At 36.6% G+C, this 25,396-nt stretch overlaps 1 protein-coding gene across 2 annotated transcripts in view; it reads right to left on the reverse strand.

Moving 5' to 3' along the window:
• Window positions 1-25,396, reverse strand: part of ARHGEF3 (Rho guanine nucleotide exchange factor 3) — a 144,307-nt gene that overhangs the window by 63,482 nt on the left and 55,429 nt on the right. The window contains exons 1-2 of one of the 2 annotated variants that reach the window (XM_027805251.2): window positions 19,123-19,267; window positions 7,786-7,848 (exon numbers count right to left, since the gene is read on the reverse strand). In XM_027805251.2, coding sequence (XP_027661052.2) covers window positions 7,786-7,848; window positions 19,123-19,155 — 96 coding nt within the window. In that variant the 5' untranslated portion in view covers window positions 19,156-19,267. Of the gene's footprint in view, window positions 1-7,785; window positions 7,849-19,122; window positions 19,268-25,396 lie in introns of those variants that run through there. The other variant, XM_055708995.1, reaches the window with a different exon arrangement.

The raw sequence follows: 25,396 nt of genomic DNA on the forward strand, positions 1-25,396 counted from the left end.
ATCCTACCACCAAAGCACCAAAGACCAAGTACAGACACTGATAGATCTATGTGTGTTAATGCAGACATAAGCAGTTTCTGTTTCCCTGAAAAAAATATAATTTGCACATTTTATTTATGTCTTCTACAGAAACTCCATTTAAATACTGTCTGAAAGGCTCTGCTCCCCCACCATTTTGCCTGTAAATACTTTGCCTACGTTAAGCTTACTGCTGATACAGCAACAGCTTCAGTAATTCTGCCAGAACACAATGCTCATTCTGGTCACATTTCATAAAAAAGAATATACAATTCCTTTAACATGGTATTCAGAAGGACTGACATTTTTCTTTTTCATCTAGTTGATAATTTTTTAACATGTTGGCATAAATATATTTAAAATATATTTAAAATATATTTAAAATATATTTAAAATATATTTAAAATATATTTAAAATATATTTAAAATATATATAAAATATATTTATATATTAATATATAAATTACTATTATAAACGCTGCTTATTCATATATACTACTTCTTTTCTATAAAATAGAAAATTAGAGACCCACTGGCGATAATATTTGTTTTCCTAAGGCTTTATTAGTTTGCCAAAGACAAGATGACCATAGCCTAACTTCCTAAACTGTATTTTCCTGCTCTGATCCCAATTTTTCAATTATAGACTCCACTTAAAGAACAGCTATTCCTTATTCAGATACTCTTTTGTCTGTAAAATGACCTTGTTTTGTATGAAATAGCACTTTAGAACTACTAAGACAATCTGAACATTACACATCAAGATAAAAAACCACTTTTGGAACCCTTAACACATACAGGATCACTTAATAGTCTTGCATATGGGCAGACTTGTACTGAATTTGCTATATGTATTAATTCAAAGTATTTTTTCTTCCATGTCCAATGTCTGAAAAGAAGAAAAAAATTACAAGGGAACAAATTCCCTGAGGTCAAGTGGATTCCCTGTACTGCAGGAAAGGATGTTGTATTCAAACTGTGTCTTGTACATGAATTTAAACAGGAGCAGATAAATAGATGCTAGTTTCGACGACTATATTTCATTTAAGATATCTATCTATTAGCTTTAAGTTCTAGAAATTGGGTGAATTCATACAAGAGACCGTTTTCTCACTCAGTTCCCAGTTGCACAAGTATGTTTTAAGGCAGTTTAGCCCATGTTTCCAAAGGATTTGGCATATCTGTATAGACAGATTTGTACTGAAGATGTCTAGCTTTGTCACACAGTTGCTAGCTTCACCACAATAATCTGTGAGACTTACTGGAACAATTAGCCGTATTCTGAGAAACTGTTGACGTAAATAAAGAGTAACTATATTGCAACACTACAAGGGAAGTCTGAGATCATTCCAGAATGCAGAAAAAAACCAAGAAAGCAGCAGAACCAGCAGTTCATACATTTTTCCAATAGAGCACTTGTAGGCCTCGTTTAATGAGAAATACCAAAAGAATAACAAAACATAGCCTTAAGATAAATGATATCACACTACTCCAAATAATACCAGCATCAGACAGTGTCTAGTCTATAACAACCATATGATGGATTAATAATGGATTAAGAACAGTCACTTTATAATGAAGTCCGAATCCAGATGGAGCACTGACCGCCTATGCAATAGAGCAATATTAAAATTCATGCATAATTCAAACATATTGTATACCTCTTACTGGCAAAGCTGAAGGCCTTTTATACTAAGAACATGCAACAGACCAGAGTTTATAGAAATAAAAGGACCCAGATACAATATATATTTTAATTATCTCAACTCTGATAAGCTGATGCAGGAGTAATCCTATCTAAGCTTTCCAAAGCTAGCTCACCATACCTTAGCAATCAAATATTATTGAGTTTATAATTAAGTTTAATTAGGCCAAAGAATGTTTCTGTTACATTGACTCTCAAATACATAACAAATGAGCACTCAGGACTAAAAGCAATCAAAATTAATTAACTCTGATCTAGCATGTGCAAATGTAGCTTAAGTCAGGGTAACTTTTTGTTTGTATTTTATATTGGGGTGCATCTGATTAACCTGCAAGTAGACAGGTCAGCAGTAAGGCTTCTCCAGTTCAGAATGCACTAATAAATGACCATTTCGAAGTTTTATTTTAGGTAACAGTAACTATTCTATATAACCAAAATAAATAACTCTTCTGAGGCTTTCAGTATGGAATTTTACCTTCTTTATGAAAGTGTTTCGCTTGCCTAGTTCATCATGTATCTCTTCTATGTTCCTCCTCAATATAACAAGAAAACAAAAGCAACTTCCATGACTTTGAAATACATTTTTGCATTCAACTGATTACAGAGAAGCACTGCACACCATCAGCCTGTTTCTTCTTCTGAACAGGATTTTGCTTAAGTAAGTATAATTTTATTCTGAAAAGTGCAAGTTTTGTATTACGTTTTCCCATTTTTTTCTCTGGATACCTCCTGGGTTACTTTTGATTGAGTCGAGACTCAGTAGAGACATAGTATCATCTATCACCATTACGAGATTTCAACTACTTTGCAGTTACCCCTTTTGCAATAGCCATTAAAAATACATTGCTTTTAACTACCTTGATGAGTGCTCTACATAAAAATCTCCAGATAAAAGCATCCATCACCATTTTGCTCAGTGTGACTACACTAACTATATTTAATAGCTCAAAATTCCCAAAGGGTATTTGGCCTACAGAAACTTAATAAACAAGTATCTTGTTTCCAAGAAAGGTACAGAACATAGTTACCTGATCCCAACTGAGGAGCACAAAACCTTACACACCGCTCCACCAGGCTCAGAAGGAGGTTGCATAGAGTGAAGACCCACACTTCAAAGTCTGGGTATCAGAAAAGAACAAAAGTGGCAGCAGCAACAAGGGGTAAAAGCACAGGCAGAAAGAATCTCCAATCAGCTCAGAAATTAAGTAATGAAAGACAATGTCTGCACAAGGAAGAATAGAAAGAATTGTAGAGCTCTAGGAGGGTGTTTTAAACACAAAAATGTACTTAGCCCTCTATGATTGTGAAAGCTGTCTCAGCTTTAAAGGGACATCTATAAAAATCTGAAGTTTATGTAAGCTATGTTGATTATATAATGTCTGAAAATCAATATGCCTATGCCAATCTAGAACATTATCACCATTTTAAGAGCAGAAGCATGAAACACACAGACTGAGTTAACTGTGTAGACTGAATACGAGTTAAGCCTTCTGGTGGAGGCCAAGAAACAAAAGCACAGCAGATAATATGTACATTTTCCTTTTAAAATAGACTTCAGACTGCAGTGGCCTTGCATGTTCATGCACTCAGCCCTCACAGTCTGCTGTCCACATCTGTCACAAGTTATCATAAACTATTTGACATTGAGGGGATCTACAAATCCACTTCTTTAAGCTGGCAATAAAACACGCCAGGACCAACCAGTTCAGTTTAATAAGCCAGTTTATCAACTCCTGAAGCATCAATACCAGTCCAGATCACTAAACAAATACAAAGACCATTTAACATGCTTAGGTTACCACCTTGTCCTGAGTCAGCAAAGCTCCAACCAGCACCTCCTGCAAAAGGAAATTCTGCCTTTATGACTGATCCCCCTGGAAAAGACAGGTATGTCTGGCAATGGTCAGTCATTTTTAAAAATTAAAATCAATTTTTTATAAAAGTATTGTAGACAGGTGATGATGTAAAATGGCAGGGGACCCATAGGTATGTTGCTTTCCGAAGTATGAAGCAATTTAGTCTTTAAGTAGTTAATACCCACTTTCTGTGCCATCCCCTACCCTCTCCTGGACAAAGGTGGTAAACAGGTGCATTTAAACAAATTGGAATCTTTAGACAGAGTGAGAATAGCCAGATCTTTCCATTGGCAAGCACAAGAAAGAGGCATACCCCTGAGGTGATGCCCGTGAGGCCAATGCAGCAATGACTGCAGCATGCGATCAACAGTGCTTCCTTACATCAGCAGCAAAATGAGCTGGAAGAATTGAACAGAAGCCATTCAGCTAATTATGTAAACCAGGAAGTATGCTGCACAGGAAAGTCTAATCTGCTTATCTGTTAAATACATATGCTATTTATTTTATTACAGACTCTGATAGATTTATTATCTGTAAAAACTTAACAATATATAATTATCCCAGTTAGAATCTAAATTTATAATAGGGAACACATGCATTTAGATTTTGATATTCCTAGCCACTGCCCTGGAAAATAAATGCTTTCATTGAGGATATACATACAAGCAATTTGGCACAACTTTTCAAAGATGTAAGAGTTGCTACACAAAGGAACCTCAACAAATACTTATTTACATCATGCTACCATCCAAAGGCTACACTAAGTGTAGAGCCCTCACTATGTCATTTCAAACTGTTACTGCTTGGAAGAAAACAAAATAAATAAAAATAAAGTAGTGTATTGGGCTAATTTAACTCGTCTCAGAACAGCCATGACTCAGGTTAATGATGGATCTTTGAGGCCAACACTATGTCTTCAACAATGGTAAAAAACAGCTGCCCAGGCAAGTGCGTGAAAGCAGAGTAAACACCTAGTGATACACGCATAGTTTACTCTCCCAGACTCCAGAAATATGCAAGTTCAAGGATTTCTTCAGATGGATGGTTTCAGTCAGTCTAATAGCTCTTGATGGATTCTTCTTCCATTAATTTGTCCAGTCTGCTCTTTGAACTCCTGCAAACCTCTGATATCCAGAACATCTGTGCCAGAATTCTGCCAGTGCCTGCTAGCTGAAGCAGTATCCCTTCTGGTTTGGTACAAATTTACAAAGAGTTTAATTTTGTGCCCTTAATCACAAGAGAATGAATAACCTTACATTGATTGTATTTTTATAGAATAGCCATCCACCATTTTTTCCCCCCCAGTATATTTAATTTCAGTTTATGTAAGTTTCAATGTATTTGACTGTTTCTTATATGGAACTGTTCCAAACTTTTGAGATTACTTCTCTTACCCTGCCCTGCACCACACCACATCGTGCCCCACTCACACCCCATTTTTTGGGCATAAGTTACTTTGCACATGAATAGTGTGGAGCAACACAGTAAGAAGGCTATTTTGCATAACACCCCTACACTTGGTTTCTATGAGGTATGAATCAATTCTTTTTGAAATTGGCCTTCACAAACATGAGAACAAAAGACAACCAACTCTGTACTGTAATAAAATCTAATTGTTGGAATGTCAATTATGGCTCTCTAAGAGCAAACCCCAAAAGACACATCTCCCCAATATAAATAACATCTTCTAGCATGTCTCTCTTTTCTGTTGCTTTTTAAGCGCTTGCACAGAACAAAATGCTTCTACAGGTATTTACCCATGAACTGCTGGATTCCATTTCATGCTACAACATTCCACAGTACAGTTAAAAGGCTCTAATATTTTCTAATGACATGAGACACTTGGAACTTAAGGAGCAGGTTTTCAATCTAGATGCATACTCAGCACCATCTTTATAATTATCCATCAGCAAAATATGATGTGAAAGGAAAACCAAAGTTTATTTACCACATCCAGAAGGCTCACAAAGGCGATAGTCCTCCTTTACCAGGAGGATCGTAATCTAACTGGCAGGAACACGAGTCATTAGAAAATGCATAATTCTTCCTGCCCAACTTGTTCTAATGTCAACAGCACCAAGTTCTGATGGGCACACTTGAACCATTACCTCTTAAAAAACAGGGGTGGGGTGATGGTGTTCTGAGGTCACATACCAGGCTAATTTTCCAAACCAAAGGCACCTTCCCTCTCAAAGGAAGTTACCCTAACAGTTTAAGTCTTCTGTCACAGCCAGAGGCAAACTAGACTTAACACCAATCAGTATCACATGCTGAATAGGAAACTGTAGTAATATAATGTAGAATAATTCAGGGCAAAGTAAGTTCCAGTGACACAAGACACAGTATATTCTGGCTGGCTGTACAGCGTAAGATAAGCAGTACTTTCTGGTAACAGAAAAAAGTGGTGACAGACTTGAGGCTACCTCAAGCAAAAAAGATAAATCAACTAGTATTTATATAAATTGTCCATTTAAATAAACTGACCATTCTTCAAGATACACCGCACACCACTGCCCATTACACCCTCGTGGGATATTCTCCACCCTCTCGACCTGCATAATTCTGAAGTCCTCAGATCACCTCCCTCTAAGAATTCACCTGTTAACAGGAACCGTACCTTTTAAGCAGTATTTAAACCTTTAGCTGTTAGCCAAAACAGACTCAACACACATTCAAGTATTTCTACAGCAGCGTAACAGCTTCTGCACAAGAGAATTTTACATAATTGTCTTAATTATACAAGAATAAAATACATACTCTTTATGGAAACATGAAAACAGTTAAAACCAACATTTTCCATCCTAGGTCAGAGTAAGTAATCTAAAATGTTATCCATTAGTCCAGAATAAATAGTCAACAATTTTGAATTTTCAGATCCCTGAAGAATAACAATTCCTTTAAAACTCCTTTAAAGGAATAACAGTTCCTTTGAAGTTGGGCTCACTATAAAGTCTAATGTGATTAACTAACATTAAAGTATTAGATAACAGAGAAGGTCAGGCTACTGTGGGTTTATGATCTCCAAAATAGTTCTGGATTCTACCCAGCCCACTCAAAGTGCCTACAAGAGCTCGCATTTGTCTGCAGCCATCCAGGCAGGTAAACCCTTAATGTAATTGCTTCTTCAAAGAACAGGTAATACTTCAAAAGCAAAATTAAGATCTGATCATTAAAGAAACCACAGCACTAGGTTTGGCACATGTTAATAAATAAAAAAAAAAAACCCACCTGTTAAAACAAGCAGCTTTTAGTCTCTGTTTTTTAACTTTTTCTGTCTGTACTACATAAGAGGTCTACTGAAAGGGAAAACGGGTTCAACAGCTGACTGTAAACAAAACACTGAAAATGATACTAACACTGAACAGAAGGAACCGTAAATATTCCTACATCTATTGTAATTCCATGGATTTGAAATGATAAATGCAAGTGTACCCTCATGCCACAACTTTACATGGAAAACTAATATTGCACTTTACTGCATAATTACACTCATTAATACTTTGAATCAACATCCACCAAAATCAACAGTTTCTTCCTTATAGCTTATTTTTAAAGGAAGCAGACATCAACCACTGTAGTAATTTTTAAAAAATAATAAAACAAGCCAATATTTCACCTTTACTTCCAGAGACAATTAAAAAATTCAGTCAGGAACAGCCTACTTGTACCAAAAAATACACATTATAAATTGCGTAGTTTTTATAAAACATGTTTTCTGATGTAGTCTTCACATCTGAAGTGCATGATACGTGATACATGCATCACTTCAGCAGCGACACACGTAGGTCCCAATTGTATTAATATCACATCATACAGTTTCACAACATCAGCATTAACCACCACTGACATAACTGAAATAAAATTTCTAATACAGCCATGCAATGGGAGAAAGGTCTGTTTCTAAGTCTGGCATTCACAATACCCTTTTATCCTGATAATTATTTCCTTATAAAAGATTCACTGTTTTACAAGAAACTGTTATCCTGGCTTTTTATTTTTCTCTTTCAATATTTTACTACAGAAAAATGAATGCAGTAATACATGAAGTGTAATATTTTAGTAATAAGCAGAACAAGTTATTCATGCAATGTATGAAAACAATGCAGCTGGACAGACGAAGGGGTTTGTTTCAGAGTACCCACAACAGCCACATTTCAGTTCAAGGGGGTGTGAAGGGAAGGCAAAAAGGAAAATGAAATTACTCACACTTGTATCCAGGCTGCAGATACTGATTGTATCTTCATCTTGAGTACTCTGTTTTCGTTTTTTCTATAAAACAAAATTAAAAGAAAAGCTCAGTTTTGATGAAGAGCAGCTACCACAAGAGCTTGATCCCGAAACAGGTATATATAAAGAAGCAATACACATACATGTATGTGTATAGTTAATTATTTTCTCTCATCATTATAATCACCATGCATGTGAATATAAACTCTCACTTTCACAAGTTGAAAAGTTACATATTAGCACATTAGTAAATTAAAATCTGTTCCTTTTTCTACTCATACAGCATTATGTTCACTTCAATTAAGAAACTTATTTCTAACTAAAAGCACAAGTAAACATTGCATATTATAAATTGAACTTTGGCACTTGATATGAACTTTTGTAACTAATGAGACTGTCAGGAGGAGAAACTCGTATTTTGTGTCAAAAGCCTATACTTAGATTTTTCAAAACATACATTCAGCAATCAAGTACTATTCCCAGAGAGTCAATATTACATAGTGAGGATAATAGGTGAAATGTACTGCAGGAATTAAATTAACATATTTTTGGATTTCACTGTACACATCAGTGTTTGCATTCTGCTCTATATCCAGGTTTTGTTTTGGAGAATGGCAAGCCCCCCACTCGTCATTTCACAGGTTCACCACAAGATTAATCTTCATGCCCTTCAAATAAGTATGAAATGTCATTTAACAGAGCTCTGCATTTTCTACCACACTGGGAAGATTTAGGGAACAAGAGAAGTCACAGAATACATGATCCTTATTTATCCAGCTGTGTTGTCTTCCACTGCCAACTAAAGATAAGCGTTCACACATAACAGCAGCTGGGATTCAGCTTCCAGTCTACAGAAGTCCAAGATAAGCAATTTAAAGAACAAAAAACCTCACACAGGTGCCATACAGAGCTCCTATCTTACAAGATGATGAAAGCTCAGCTATAAGGCAGAAGCTGCACATTGTGCAGGTACTTCTTATTTATTTTTGAAAAATTCTACATAAAAAATGCGCTCCCTCGACCATACCCATGCTTCTAGCTCTTCCAGAGCTTGGAGGTTTTATTCCATCAAGCCAGTGAAACAACCACTGCATCTGCTAGGTCAAGCATACGGCTTCTGAGAACTGTTTTTTCTTTGGTGAACAAAGATAAGGAATACCTACCATAGAACCCAGAAATTTTTATTTCATGCTGTTTTGAAATTAAACAGTAGGTGTTGAAACTACACACTAGAAGGGATGAAAAAACAGGTAAATTGTAAGAAAAACAATTACATATTGAATGAGTCTGGGACAGCCTCCACAAAGCAGATCCCTCGCTCCACCTCATACTTTACTAAGCTCATAAAAAGATCACTCCTTACTTTATTTTAGATCTTCTACTTACTGAAAAGTAACACACACGCACACACACAAAAGAATCTACCAACTACATGCATACTATACTATTATTGTTCTCTGGAAGTTTGTAAGTATTAGACTACTAATGTTCTCTGGAAGCTTGTCTCAGTGGCTATGCAAGACAAGTAATCTCATACAGAAATTTTTAAACATCACCAACCACTGCAGGCAAGATTAATGTTTAAAATTTTCTACGACTTTCAAGGGCTGTTGGGGGGGGGGGGGGGGGGAGGAGGGCAACACCATGGCAAAAAAATTAGTTTCCAATAATTAAGCTACCAAATACATTTCTTTCCCCATAATAAGTGGATTAGAAGCAAAGATTGCAGTGGATATTGTGCAGGGAGCATAAGGTGCTCATTACATTAATCCCTGCTCTTTGTGAGGATCTTTTACCCAAAGGAGTCACAAGTCCTGTCTCGGTTGCCATAGCACAGCACAGCTGACCTCTGAATCTCTCATGTTCCAGAAAATCACCCCTTAAATGCTACTCTTCATTTTATGTTTTAAATCACATGGCACATCAAGCACTACAAGCTTCACTCCATTTTGATCTCAATTTTGTGTGTATTCCTTTCACAAAAGATCCTAGAAGTTCAATGTAACGGCTTTAGGATGAACCCAGAAGAAGAGTTATGTGACTAAGCATGGTATGTATTGCATGTGTTCATAGCGGAATAAGTTTCACTGAAAAGCCAAGGATCTTTGACGATAAGATGAATTTACAGCTCAAACACTGAAAGGAGTTAAGTAGCATATTAATGAAGAAGTTGAATTTCCTGAGAGAATTTAAGTAAGCAGTGCTTTGAGAGGTTCAAATATCTATTGCACACTTTGCTTGAATGACAAATAAATGTATCAAACAAAACCTAACTGCATCATATTGTATTCTAGTAGGTTTTTCATACCAGCTTATATTGCCACATATGACTATGTCAAGCTGAAAAACATGTGAATCTTTATTCAACATGACACCTGCACTGGCCCAGGCATAGCACTAGAGAGAAAGGACTGATTTCTTGATTGCATTTTATTACCTTGCACATGAAGTATTCCTAGTTCCTGTTAATATCTCTTGCAATTATCTATGGCTGCAGCAATCACCAGTTTTAATACAATTTAATAGCTTTTTTTTTTAGACTATATGGATTGAAGAAGCATGCACAATAGGGAGAAGGAAAGCCCATGCTGAGTGTGCTATATTAAGATTATATGCACTAATTAAAGTCCATGAGTATACCCATGCAGAGATCTTACTGAAAACCGCAGAAGATTTAACCACAAACATGTCAAGGGACAGAAAAGTTGAGGCCCTTACTGATACCTGAGCATGTCCGAGTTATATACACAAGTTAGGTTCCTTACATGTGTAATACGTAATCACATTCTAATATACTGCATATGAGTGTTGTTTTAATGGAACCAAGCTGGAGATTGTATCAAGTTTTATTTTCATTAATATCCCATAAGAAGCTCCAACATATTATGAATACTATGAAACAGGGATAATTTTTAAGACATGACCATTACTGTTCCCTATCTTGATTCTTGGGAAGCACGCTAAAGCTATTAATCGGAATATTCCTGAAATTTTAAACTGAACTATCCAATTAGAACCCATCTCTACTTTAAATTCAGAGTAATAATAACCCATGTAAAAGGTAGCACGCTATCCTTACACTTGACATGATCACTCATCTCCACTGTATATTATTTATGAGTAATGCCACACTGCAACATTACATGAAATACATTAAATACAAAATACTGCGATTACTCCATATCAGTCTACAAGCAATGGAAAAATGCCACCCACTAACTCACTGCAGAGTATTTCTTTATCAGAATTTGTATGTACTTGAAACTAAATTGAAAAATGTTATGAAGCTGTTTGCCTTGCTGGGAAAAAAGGACAGCTTGCAACACTTCGATAACTCCCCTTTTCCGTACAGTATTTTTAGACCTAAAAAAGGTGTAGATGTCTGCATGAAAAAAATATACCCGTAACAAGTATCTATTCTGAACAGAGATGTGCCTGTGTTTTCTAACGCATTACATGCATCTGAATGTGTACCTTTAGACTGGAAAACATTTTCTATCACACTTAGGGCTTTTTTGTCTTTTGGAGTACTAATAAAAAAAATAAAAATCTAAGTCCCCAGACCACGATGACTGGATGTATATTTGGTTTGAATCTTGATCTGTGCTTGTGTTACTGTTGCTTAAAAGGCTATGGTTACATCCACAGCTATAGAGACAGAACAGTTCCTGATCTTACCATAGCAGAAAAGAGTTGTTCTCCATAACTATCTGGCAGGGGATGAGAAAGTAAGATATCCAATTATATGTTAAAACAGTGATTTAATTAAAGGAATTAGAGCAATAAGACATTGTTATAGGAAGGCTGAATTAACAACCTCTCGCCATCACAGGGGGTTAGTTATCAATATCACAGATTTATAATTTACCACCTGGGAGATGAAATGCAAAGATGCACAAAAATAGCTTGATAAAAAAGCCCATCCTGTGATGAGGAAGGAAACACTTCTCAGAAGAATCACTGGCTTTTGCTAAATTATCCATCCATTCTAGTTGCTTAGAAATGGGTCTGCACGCAGGCCCACATCAAAATAAGTAACAGTTCAGGAGAATGTATTTGCATAGGCACATAAAACCCTTAAACCTTCTAAGTTATAGACTAATTTCAAAACCAAACATAAAACAACTTACTTTTTAAGCCCTTTTATCATACAGAAATCCATTTAACAAATGAGGATCCATTCATTCTACCAAAACAGACTTCCTCCACCCCTCCAAAACAAAAAGTCCAAAATAAAGAAAAATTAAAGCCCATTTAATCATTCTGTATTTCAAATTGTTTTCATATGAAAATATCTAAAAAACTTAAGTCTTTCCAGAACATATATATGGGCACGCTTCAACACTGCTAATTGGAAGCAAGCAACTTCACAAAAAAAGAGTTCTAATATGATTTAAATAAGTATAAATAGGTGGAAGTGCATATATGTATACACACATATATATAAATATATGTGCATACACAAATACATATATACATTTATATATCACGTACATTCCCCCCCCCCCGCCTTTTCTGCCTTTAAAAAAAAAAAAAAAAGGCAAACATATCACATGTTCTACTATGGTCCCTTTTGAATGTCCTATTCAGATTTTGGGGGACGGAAGTACGCAATGAACTACAAAATACTTGGGTAAACATTGTTAAGTCTAAGTTAAAGAAACAGCTTTCCATACCAGTAATAATTTGAAGTTTCTTTAAAAGGATTTTCAGTTGGCAAAATGCAAGTTTACATATTTTTTTGCAAAGTTCAATAATGAGAGCAATTGTGGACTCTCAGTCCCAGTTCTCATAATAGAGCATTATAACACACTGCATTTTCAAAGGAAAACATCTAAAAATGAATGAATGCAAACATATAAAACAGTCAGAGACATAAAATATGAGAATGATTTCCCATTTGATTGTCTACTTTTATGAAAGAAAATTGGGTCATGAATAATGACCCAATGAATACATTCATTCATTAAGATATGCACACTGCATTTTCGCAAAGTCTGTCCTATACAGTTTTTTAAATACAAGTTTAACCAAAAAATAAAACCCCTTAAACTACACAAAAAATAAAATTTGCAATAATACAGAAAAGGAAAAACCAGGTAGCCAACAAAATTTTTAATCTTTTTTACTGTTGTGGAAAAGGCAGGAAAGGATTCACTGTGGGTTTCATGCTCCTCTTCAGTTTATGGTACACAACAGTCAAGAACAACCAAAAGGGCAGTATCTCTATCAGACTGAGTTAAACACCAAAACCAACCAAAGAAAAACAGTATGAAGAGATAAGGTATAGTCAAAAATAAAATCCAGAAGCGATTCACATGGAAGGAGGAGAGAAAACAGACTAAATACTTAACAAAAAGTCAGATATCATAGGCCAGAAAAGGTTCAAAGAACACCCCAAAGGGCAGACTATATCTGCATGAAAAGCAGCTCTACTACAAACTTGGGTTTGTTTTTTTTTAAAAAGCAATCAGGATGTCCTTAGCCAGCTGAGAGCTCTCTCAATGTACAAGGAACCTTCATATCAAAAACCTGATAATGGCCTTCTGCACTAGGAATCACAGTCAGTGTTGAAGCAGCTGGGAATAAGGCAGGAACATACCATAATTTTCTTTCTGTAAAGACACCAAATCACAACAATAATCCAGACTTTCATGTTTATTTCTACTCACACTCTTCTCAAGCAACACTCAAAAAAAAATCCAGTTAGCTTATAAATTCTCTTGACATGGAAATAATTTTTATCAGCAAAATCCACATATATATACTAGTGATTCTCAGCACCCTTTCATTCTGGTACAGTCAAAAGAACACTCAGACACTACACTTCTCACCTTCTTTCCTTTGTAGTTTGTCAGTACCTCCCCACCCATCCATAACATGTTGATCCTCCTCTTAAAAGAAGAGCCCTGAAAAACACCTCTTGCCAAGACCAAATTTATTCCTTTAATGACTCCAAAACCTCCACCTGTTGTTGCCTGTGTTATAAGATCTGTTTCAAGTTTTCACTGTTTCCATTTCAAATCACATTCCAATTTTTTCAAATGTATCAAGCTCCCAGTCAGTTATATCACAGAGTACGGAGGATTTAACCTTGGGACACAGAGCCCAGTGATGAGGCACAAATAGCACAAAACAGATGTTAAAAGGTATGCAAGTAGTAGTGAGGTAGGATGAAAGAAATAATGACAAACTGGACTAGGAAGGAAATAGGCCACATTTCAGTTCTCCAGACTAATTTAAAATGTTTCTAGAAGTCTCATTGATGATACAGCCAGAAAACTAAAAATGTAAATATTTCGGTTTGGTCGTCCTTATACAACAGGAGGAAATTCTGACTAAATGCCTCAGTATTTTTCTCACCTGCTGTTGTCACTCAGTTAACGAAATACACCTTGGATCCAGCTTAAATTGGGTATAAAATTACTAGGGGAAAATATTAACAACCTTCCATCTCAAGGTTAGCTGAAGAATCACTAATTTACCATTTCCTGCCTCAGGTGGTAGGATGTAACATCACAACACAGACTTCAGAAGCACAATGGAAGAGGCAGCAGTGGTGTTTCATTACCCAGCTTCAAGCCAGAACACTCGTGACACTGAAACATGCAATAAGTGTCATGTAGGATTACTCATTTTCCATCTTGCTACACTGCTACTGCACTGACATTCAAGTGTCTCAAGATGAAATAAAAGTACAGATTTTAAAAAAAAAAAAAAAAAAAAAAAGAAAAAAACCACACCCCACTTGGGCCCAGCTGATACAATGCACAGTTCCAAAAAAGCGTCCATGTAGAAGGAGACCACGTCGTATTAATCACATAAGCATCTCTGTCTGCAATAACAAGCTGGAAACATCTGAGTTTCCCGTGGAATATGGTGTGCCTTCTAAGCCTGGTTCAGAGCTAACCAATTATGATTTCACAGTGATAACTCATTCCCTAGTTTAAGCTCGTTCAGAGATACATGAATCTTCTGTCACCCTCTACGGCCAGCCCTCTTGTCACTCTACCATAGCCTACCAGTCACCTCCACACCAGCACCAGTATTCCTCCCTGGTTACCTGTCACTTCCATGGCCGTACCAGACACTTCTAAGAGCTTGAAGGCATGGGAAGACAACAGCATCTAAAAGCAAGCTTTCCCAGAGCCTAGTGCCTTTTTTTTTTTTTTTTTTTAGCTGAATGATCCATCGTCATACATGGGTTTTGGGACCATAACTTCAGAATACTGAATTCTAATACAACTTTATTTTAAAATAACAGCAGTTGTTACCCTGCATTCCAGTACCACAGTTCTTTATATTGTTTGGCAAAGAGCACTTGCTTAAGCTCTGAAAAGAACCAAAAATTCTTTAGTTTTATAATAAAACCAGTTTCTATGTATATTTCCGCTGCCCTCTACTGTTCAGAATACCAAAGACATTACAGGTTTCGTTTTCACAAGAAAAAAAAAACATAAAAATCTAAACAAAAGCTTTATTCCTTTTGAGGGAGAAACAGAGATGACCGGATTGCAGAGTTTGCACCAAGCCTGGTACAAAGCTTTGCTGATTCAGTTTCCCACCCTGCACATGTTCTGCTGGCAGGGTCTTTGTGTATTGGTGTTAGTTACAGAGCTTGCTTGTTCATGATGTCCCAAGCAAAACAAATGAAAGAAACTGCTCTAAGTCTGTCACAACACAGCAGAAAACTGAAATGGAGGTGAGGTCATCTATGGCACTTCAGGCTTTGCTGCTGAACCTATCTAAGCCCTTCTGAAGAGACGCTCCTACCTGCAGACAAAATGGCAGCTCCTTTTCAGCCTTCTCTGACCACAGAGAGCACGCTTTATTTCTGCTGTGCTTACCATGATGGATTTAAGATTTTCCGGTCAATGTAATATAAAATGAACACCGAAGTGAACAATGAAATGAAAGTTATGTTCAATGTGTTGAGCATTAACAACAGGAAATGGGCGTGCATGTACGGGATGCTGTAAGGACAAGGATCAGCAGAGCTTTGTTTGAGGACTGGTATTTATTCTGTCTTTATTTAACCTTCTTCCTTCCCCTTTTCAGAAGACGGGGAGAGTATCAGTCATTGGAATCTAGCAGAGTTAAACATGCTGAAAGTTTTTCATAGTTTACTATAAAGTCTAACTCAAATTCAGATAAATTACATTTATTTCTTTCTCTGTAGTTCTTTGTTACATGAGTGAACAGCAGGCTTTATTATATGATCCTTTCTCAGTTGGAACTTGAAGACTGCTACATAAATTATGCCTTTAACTAACACAATCAATATCCAAGGATTCTAAATTCACCTAGCATACGAATAAAAACTAAGATGCAATTTAAGAGTCCATACACTACTTAGATTTAGCTGCTGTTGTTCTGACAAACACAGCTTCTTTTCACCTGGGATCTGTCAGATCCAGTTCTTTGTGACCCCAAATAACATAATCAGTCAGTTTACAAATAATCCCTGGATTCCTTTGCCAAGTTGATGTGATGAAGTTGCAGTTCCCAGCTTTGTACGTTTGTGTCGAGGGAGTTTATTATAGGTCTAGTTGTAAAAGTAAGAATAATCGAAGTTGGGCTATTTTAATGATCTAACTCTACCCTTAAACGTTTTGTGCACTTGAAGGCATGGGGACTTCCTCTCACTGGACAGCAAAGACCAGTACTTGCTGCAGTTGACCATTTAATCACAGCTGTCAACCACCAATTGTGGTTCCAAAATGACTACATCTGTGTATGTAACACACAAGACCTCTTTTTCCTTCCAACAAAAATCACAATGAAAGTTTCTCATGAAATGCAGATTCATTCAAATTACACTTTATCATTATTCTTATTATATAATTTATTGGGGGGTTGGGGGTTTTATTGTTGGGGTTTTTTTTAAGAATCCAACAGAGCTTCTCATTGTGAAAGAGATCTTGGATTGCTGATACTGTGCACAGCACTGGAACCACATACAGCAGAATGAAACAATTCCCATAAACTAGGTCTCCACGTGGCATTAAATTGGCTTACATTTGCATAAATAGCAGTCAACCCTCATTGTTCTAATACTCTACTGCTGCTCTGCTTTCTCCCAGTCTCCTGCCTTCAGCATCGTTATGCTGCTGTACCTTTAAAACCACAGACAGGATCCTGCATATAGCTTTTGATCTACCAGCCTCAAGTGCTCTTCTTCAGCTTCACACAGGATAGATAAACTGGCTACACCCAAAATGGATTTTTTTCTGCAGATAAACACAATATTGCTTTTACTAAAATTACATGTTGCTATATCTATTTTTTGGTTCAATATAAACAAACACACACAAACACTTGAGCTCGATTTCTCAGGAAACGAGGCTTATGGGATACCGGTCAATATCCCTGTGACTCTTAATTCTTTTATTTTTGTAAAACTTGTTGCCCAGTTTCAACCAAAACTGACGAAGAGATAAAGACTTCAGTCATTTTGAACAAAGTGTATAGAACAGGAGATAGAATTTACATCCAACTTAGAAGATTTCAAAGCGAGCTCAGCAATATTAGTAGACCCTAAACAATCTGTGTGACTTTACTTCATAAACATGCATCTCCCTTGCGTTCCATAAAAAACGTGTCATTTAGTATATTTTCTTTACTATAAATTTTCAAGTGAATGAAACCTAAAACACATACCCACAGCAAATATGCATGTTAAGTACATCCAAAAAGACTACGCCAATTTAACAGTATGGCAGTTAATCAGTTCTTAAGCTATTTAATAAAACCCAAGAATTCAAATGTACAACATCTGTTAAACTAATTTTCACTAGTTGAATAGCTCTTCATTTCTCTGACAGTCTTAATAAACTTTCCAAGACCGTTGCAATTTTGATTTACCTTTCTTAAACATGATTTAAGTCAGAACCGCATAAAGCATTTCAGATAACATCTTAAAAACATTCTATGCAATAAATTCATCACAGACCATCTCTTTCCCTATTGCAAAAATGTTATACAAAAAATATATATCCCAATTAACGATCCAGTCTTAAGCTTCAGTATATTTAAGCCACATTCTCCACAGCAAATCCTAGTGCATACAGGCCCTTGAACACATCCCCAGGTCACTTGCTTCACACTACAGGCACTCACCTTTATCACATGTTCCTAAGAACTTCAAAATACGGTTTTCTTCAACATCTGTGCAAATATTTTGAAATAACTTAGCTTCTTAAATAAAAGGAAGCTCTCTAGTTTTCCAGTGTATGGAAAGATCGTACAAACTGGGACTAGAGCTGCAAAGTTAAGAGATCAGACTGTGCACTTGTGACCCTAATGTGCTACTCTTATCCACATACTATTAACAGCCCAAAACCAAAATCCCACGTGAATCATTAAGAACAATCAAGTATTAAATGCTAACCATTGCAACATGTAAGCTAGGTCAATGTGCACAATGCAGGTCTTTCTAGATTATGCTGAAAGGTCTGAAATTACAGATTTTATAATATAATTGTATACTCCGTTCTACTGCTTAGTTAACATTACAATCAGGAAGTGTTTTCCCAAAAAATATTTAACCTAAATCTCACTTGCTATGAAATAAACCTACTTATTCCTGCGGTACCCTTAGCAAATACAGAGAACAAGTACCAACTTCATAATTGTTCCCACACACACTCAGAGACAAATGTAGATTTGTACCTCATATCAAGTCTTACTTCTTTACACACAACATGAGCTATATTTTTTAAACTTCCTTCATAGGCTATATTTTCTAGAGTTATTATTAATCTTGCTGCTTTTCTGTCCACATCTTTCCAAAGTGTAATGTCTAAAACTTGCACCATTTTCCAGGTGATGCCACATACACATGCTGCAGAGCAGAATCATTATGAATTGTAAATACACCGTAAACAGGATCTGTTACAACTTTCAGTTTGACAGTGGATAGGCTTATGCATATAGCTATAAACGTGCTCATTTAAACCCTTGCAATCAGCCATAATCCTCACTTTGACGGTAGGAGACAGAGGCAGAGATATTTACACATGTACGATAAAAAAGCAAGACCAAAAACATAAAACCACCACCCTGCAGCAATAAACCACCAATACGTAGAGAAAAACAAACTGCCATCCATCCCTTTGGAAATATTAGAGTATTATCTAAACTTCTAACAAATTTCTTTCCTTATAGAAGGAAACATTCCTGCTAAGCAACACTTTGGCTTCGTTAATAGCCAATTTCAAATCCTGGCATGCATGGAAGCAGTATCTGTGCAAGTTCAACTTACTACAATGCCACACACACAAACAAAAAGTAACACAATCCTGAATTTACACTTACCTGATGATGCACAAAAAAGCAACACCACACCATGGGGTACTTTGTATCGTACTAAGATTTTAGGAGGATTTTTAATATTCAGCGTGACAGTGAAAAGCCTTTGCTACAAAGAAGTCCCTATGTCTCTCCTTCAGTTTTCGGCAGGAACTCCTCCCCATGCAGCCACACAGTTTGCTCTCGCTTCCTGTCATGCAGCGTACTAGAAGTGTCAGGAGCAGTGATATGTATTGTCGTGTCTATCTGTCGTGGTTTTTCCTCACAGACTGCTTCAAACAGTATTTTAAACTGACAACAGTGTTATAAAAATTGCTAACAGGTGAACGGCACCAGAATGGTAAAAGTAAAGACATCATGAATGTGGTTTTAAAGTAATAGGTAGGTCTTTGGGCGCTTAGAGACTCAGTAACTGAAACGCAGCCCACCTCCTCCTACCTGTGCAATTCTCAGGCTTAAACAGCAGCAAATTGGCTTTAAACTCAAGGGCAGACAACTACCTCCAAAGGTGGATGCCTCAGAAAACAATACTGCTGGTAAACACTGAATGCAACTTTTAAACATTCAGTTCACAGAAAACTTTCAGTATTTCAGAAAGTAAGGGATCTTAAATTAACAGGGGCATAATGGCAAGAACTCATCACAGAATGTTTTAGATTCAACCCAGAATCAAGGCCCAAAGATAAGCTTGGCAGAGCACCCAAATTATGCATGCGAGGACGTGTCAAGGAAGTGCAAAGTTTGATTTTATCCCTGGTAGTTCAATATAACTGATGAATGAAACTCCAGTTCTGCTGATTCTCTACTAATCTAGATAAGCAAGCCTTTGGCAACTCATCCTGTGAAACCCAGTGAACCTTCGTTTCACTGGAGTTTGGAAAGCTATATATACCTGAAGCATCAAGAAAGCATTCACCTTGCTGTCTTAAAAAAAAAAAAAAAAAAAAAAAATCAAATAAGACTGTTGTTACCTCAATGACATGAAATTTCCCAGCCCACTTGAAGTTTCAGAACTGTGGATCTCCTCCTGCAAGGACGCCCTGGACACACACACACTAGCCATCAATATGCCTGAAGACTAAACTTACAGGATTGTGTTCCAGACTTAATTCACACTGCAGAACATAATGCTTCCTTGGGAGCTCTCATATCCGCATGCCAAATCATTGTTTGGACAGGAATGCCGCAGAGACTGACCTACTAATCATGAGTTTCTTCAGTGGTCTCTCTCAAACCTCCAGCTAGGTCACCAGCACTTTATAGTAGATATTTTCCTTTAATATATGCTCAGTTAATTGCCTTGTTTGGCCATTATATTAAGTCACATTACTTCAAGTAAGAAAAGCTAAGTTTCATGAGGTGTTTGTCTGCAAGTTATCAAAAGGCATAACTTCCCACACATTATATGAAAATTTATATTAGTGTATGATTCATATGTACCAGTTTCAATGTGCATTTGAGCACGTTCAAAATCTAGTGATGCATAGGTATCAACTTCTCTTAGACAAAGTTAGCTAGAAAACAATGGAGAGTATTGACTGAAAAATGGAATCCATAATCATCAGAAGCGACTGAAACAGAGCACTTCACATGGCAAGTAAAAACGAGCAATCTAAAATGGCTTTCCCACATCTTTCCTGCATCACAAATTGAATTAACCTTTTTGGGCAAGTGAAACTTGTCCTCAGAAACTAGTAAAAAAGAACTATTGGGAGATATTTGAGATGTGGCTCTTTTTTGAAGCATACATGAACTCTAATGTAAAGAACAAGTGCAAATACAGGGAAAAAGTAACATCCTGGAATTTTTTTGATCCTTGTACACATGCTGCAAATATACAACAAAAGGTTTCTTGAGTGCTTACCTTTTAAAATATTTTTTATACATTTGTAAGATAGTGAATTCTTGAGTTTACAAGACGTATTGATTAGTCTTATTAGACAACTATGTTCCTACTACTATTCTGAAGATACTTTTTTGTTTCTTCAAGACTTAGGTAATAATTGTGTAAAAAGTTCAGGCAAGTATCCATAATGGACAAAGAGAAACTGCTGAAGGTAATAGCCAGCTCTTCCATTTTAACATACAAAACCCACATATAAGCATAAGATTAATGCATTTCTGCCATACTTTCTATATTAAAAGATTTAAGGCTCAAACTACGTATTTAGCTAAGCACGCAAACTTTTTTTGCTATATTCTTTATGTTAAGCTAGAATTAGACCTGTCAGGTGCAGGGAGAGTGAGCGTTTTTTGATGACAGCATACTACTTCCATGCTTTAACACCACTACCAACATTAAAACAAGAAATATACAATAACATTAGAAATTATTTAATTTTTTGTATGCCATTTGTATGTCAACAGTTCCTTGCTTTACCAAATTTGAGGTAATTGCTTCACACACATTTAACTTCTGCTGCTGTTCACTGCACAGTTTGTCTACAATGACAAAGAGAGCGTGCATTCTGCAGCACCTTCAGTATTACACCCTTTCTTATGTTAGGTTTAAAAGGAGGTTCTGGTAAGAGTCATAGCTACCAGAAGCTGAAAGAAATCACAAGTACGTACGTATATGGTATTTACTTCCATTGAAAGCTAGAGCAATAAGCAATGATAAAAGTATTAGGCCCATGTGGGACTTTCATTTAACTCAGGTCTTTAGCTGCTGCAACTGAGTAATTCCACTTCTAAACCAATAGAACTTCATCTGCTTATTATCGCTTAAAGATTAATTCCATTCTAAGAGAAGGGCTTCAAAACTTGGTTTTATAGATTATTTATAGGCAACTGCAGATTCTTTAAAGCATAAGGTCAACAGCTCAGTCTAAAGCTTAAGAAAAACAATGACAAATGGGTATGCACTAAGAAGTCAAACATGAATAAATATGAAGGTTTAAGAAACAATAAAAGTAATTTTAAAAACAGAGTTACCTCCTTTTTCCTTTGATTTAATTAATTGGTAATAATATTTAACTTTTTAGTAAATACGTTGCGTCAGTGATTTTAACACTCACTCTCTCTTCACACACACAGATAATTAATTCACATTGCCAACATCCTTACACCTCACCCTTGATCTCTCCCTATCCTGTTCAATTCTTTTGTGACTTGCTTAGATCTACAAACATGGGAGATCTTTTTGCCAGCTGCAAAATTCTGCATACTTCCAGTAGGCAAGAATGTCAAGACAAATTTGAATTTGGGTAGCAAGCTAACAGCAATTCAAACTTCATTTTTAAAGAAAACAGGCCCTTAGTGAGCTGGTGCAGTCTTTCATCAGCTCGAAACTCAATTAGAATAAAAAGTTTCTGCTGAGTTTGGAGGAAGAAGATAAAAGGTGAAACTGATACCAGTCAGCAACCAATTCCTTTGACAAGAGCCACGACATCTCTGCAGACAGAAAAAACGAGTTGAAGCAATCTTCAGGAAGCAGACATTTTAGGCCAAGATTTTAAAAATTACTCAAGTATTTCCCTCTTGACATACTGTAAATGCTGTTAGTCAGTGTCCCTGCCTAAAGATGAACTAAAATCAAATCTTGCCACCTTCTTCTTCTGAGACCCTTCCAGCAGAACACAGTTTATTTTTCAAAGAAAATCCATATAAATTCTATATAAAAGCCTGCAAATTTTTGTCAAGGGTTCTTTCCTTCCTCTTCATTAATTTGTTATTAGGCTGTTACTAGATCTAAGTTATTTCTTAATTTTTCACAGCTTCACATGAAACCCTAATCCTTTGCTATCAGAATTTGGTAATCCCTTACCCAGGATCAAATACAGGAGAGCAATTTTTTGAAGTGTTACGATTTTCATAGGCCTTAAATTGCACCAAAGATGAATTTAGGAAGGCAGGCATTTTTCAATCAGATTTCCTGGTAAATTTGGATTTCCGTATTCCATTTTGTGAAGACCACAACATGCAAACACTTTGACTTGCTATGCTTCTTTATATTTGCATTTGTGCCACTTCTTAGATCTCCTATAACCTTCTGCCTCAGTAGGCATTGGAATTTAAGCAGCCTAAAGGCAGATGCCACAGATTTCAGCCTAGTGTCAGGCATGAGATTGGCCCGCCAGACTTTTCCTCATCAATTTAGTGAACCACATTTAAAACCTACCTGTATCAATCAACATAGATTAACAGGATGGCAAAAACTGCTCTCTAACCTCTGAGTAAATAAAACATTGTATCTGGGGTTTTTCCCTGCAGCTTTGCAGCAGTCAGCTCCAAGGTACTCTGCACTTTGTTGACAGCAACATCAATAGCATCCACCTGAAAGTGCAGCTTGAGCTTTCTTAAATTGTAAACACTCACACAAGTACCAAGGAAGGAAATCTAAGACATCATATCTAGATTTCAGGCAGAACTTCCTCAAAAGATTGAGGCTAAGAAATCATAATTGACAAATTCAAAATACATAAAAATATGAAAGCTGTTCATGCTGTCTCTGTGTGCAGCTAGAGCACTGCCACCGAGTCCAACGCAGTAACAAAACATGAAATGAAACATGCCAGGGCCATGAGCACATCAAATAGCCAGAAACATCCACAGAACTGCAGGTAAAAGCAATCAAATATTACTGTAACTTTGGTTTACAGGAACAGAGAATGAACATGGGGTATTAATGATTTAAACTCAAAAAACCTACCTCAGCACTTTGTCTGAGAAACTTTCCTGCCTTAGTATTCTTACTTGTAAAATGCCCAAAGCACTGGGGTGGCATAAGGTTGAAGTCTGTCAAATGTTTTAACAAGCACATGATAAGTCTTTATTCAGACAATACACAGCCAGTTTCCAAGTAACTTCTGCTGGTTGATCTTGTCAAAATCATAGCAAAGTGCAAGCAAAACTACCTAAGCAGTTTCACTGTTACTTTCTTTATAGTTCTTAAAAGTAAGGAAATAGAAAAAAGAAAATAAATACGTAAAAATCATCCTTGCAGGACAGCAGTATCCTACTGCTGCAACTATGATTTTTAACTGTACGACAAATGGGAACATACATATCTGAAGTACTGTGGTAGGAAGACACGTAACATATTCCCTTTTTCACATGCAGAAGCCTAAGCGAGTCAAACGCAGGTTCACATGCAGCCACCAGGCCATCCAAAAAACCCTGCAGCTCTCTCCCTCTTTTCAGAAACCGTGCTGTAAGAGGGGCCGACTTCAAACTTTGTGTAGCAGTCAACCCATTCTTCTGTTTACCGATTGGTAATAGAGGAAAGCCTCCTCAAGACTAGGAGTTGATACACGTTTACTATTGGATATCAAAGTAAAAAAAAAAAAAGTTATCAAAAAATCCTGTTACTCTGAAGAAATATATCAACCTACTTAAATATTCCTTTAATAAAAACCAACCCAACTACAACAACTTCTGAAGCTTTTATCTATTTCAGCAGGTGACAGCAGCACAAGGAAAGCAAGTTACTTGAAATAAGCTATGAGGGGGCTTGAGCTGTGAAAATAACAGAGGTTCTGCACTCTTCAACAAAATATCATGAAAAGACAATAAAATGTCATAAGAATTTAATTAAACAGGAGAATACGCAAAGACTTGCACGACAGTAATCCTTAAGAGATAACATACTAGTTTCAGTCCTGCTTTTGTCCACCCTACAAGGTACTTTTAGAGTACCTCCTGACATCACCTCTTGCCTTGGACTGTACTTTATCTAAATGAAATACCTGGCATAACACCTCACAGATTTGAACACTGCTCTCTACACCTCAGTGGCATGTGCTAAGTAGTGGCCTGGCTGTGTCAAGAGATTCCCAGTTCTGTCGCTACCATCAAGCAGAGATCCAGAGACTTGACCTGGCTCCTTCTAAGGGCTGGAAGAGATGCTTACTGGTGGCACATTCTCTGCAAGACTTCCAAATTTGCCCATCCAATCTCCAATAGTACAAACTGTCTTGAGTTTGTCATTTCTCACATACACTGCCAGAGATAGTGATTTGGACAACTCTAAGAACGCTTCCCAAAATGTGAAAAATTGTCACGAGTTTCTGAAGATATTGAGAAAAGAATAATTATGATGTCATAAATAAATGGTGTCACACCAAACTGCAGCAGTCACTGCCCAACTGAATACCCTCAGAAAGCACTGCAATTCTTTCCCATCATCTTCTAGTATCCTTCCAGTCAGGCCATGCATGCAGTCTAATCTTTTTAGGATTGGTATAACCCTCATTTTATAACCTTTTCACAAGGCTACTGGTCTGCTTTTGACTGGAAGTGTCTGAGAGGACACAGTGATTGCTGAAACTTAGACTACTTC

The sequence above is a fragment of the Falco cherrug genome, chromosome 4, assembly GCF_023634085.1.
Source record: "Falco cherrug isolate bFalChe1 chromosome 4, bFalChe1.pri, whole genome shotgun sequence".
NCBI lineage: Eukaryota > Metazoa > Chordata > Aves > Falconiformes > Falconidae > Falco > Falco cherrug.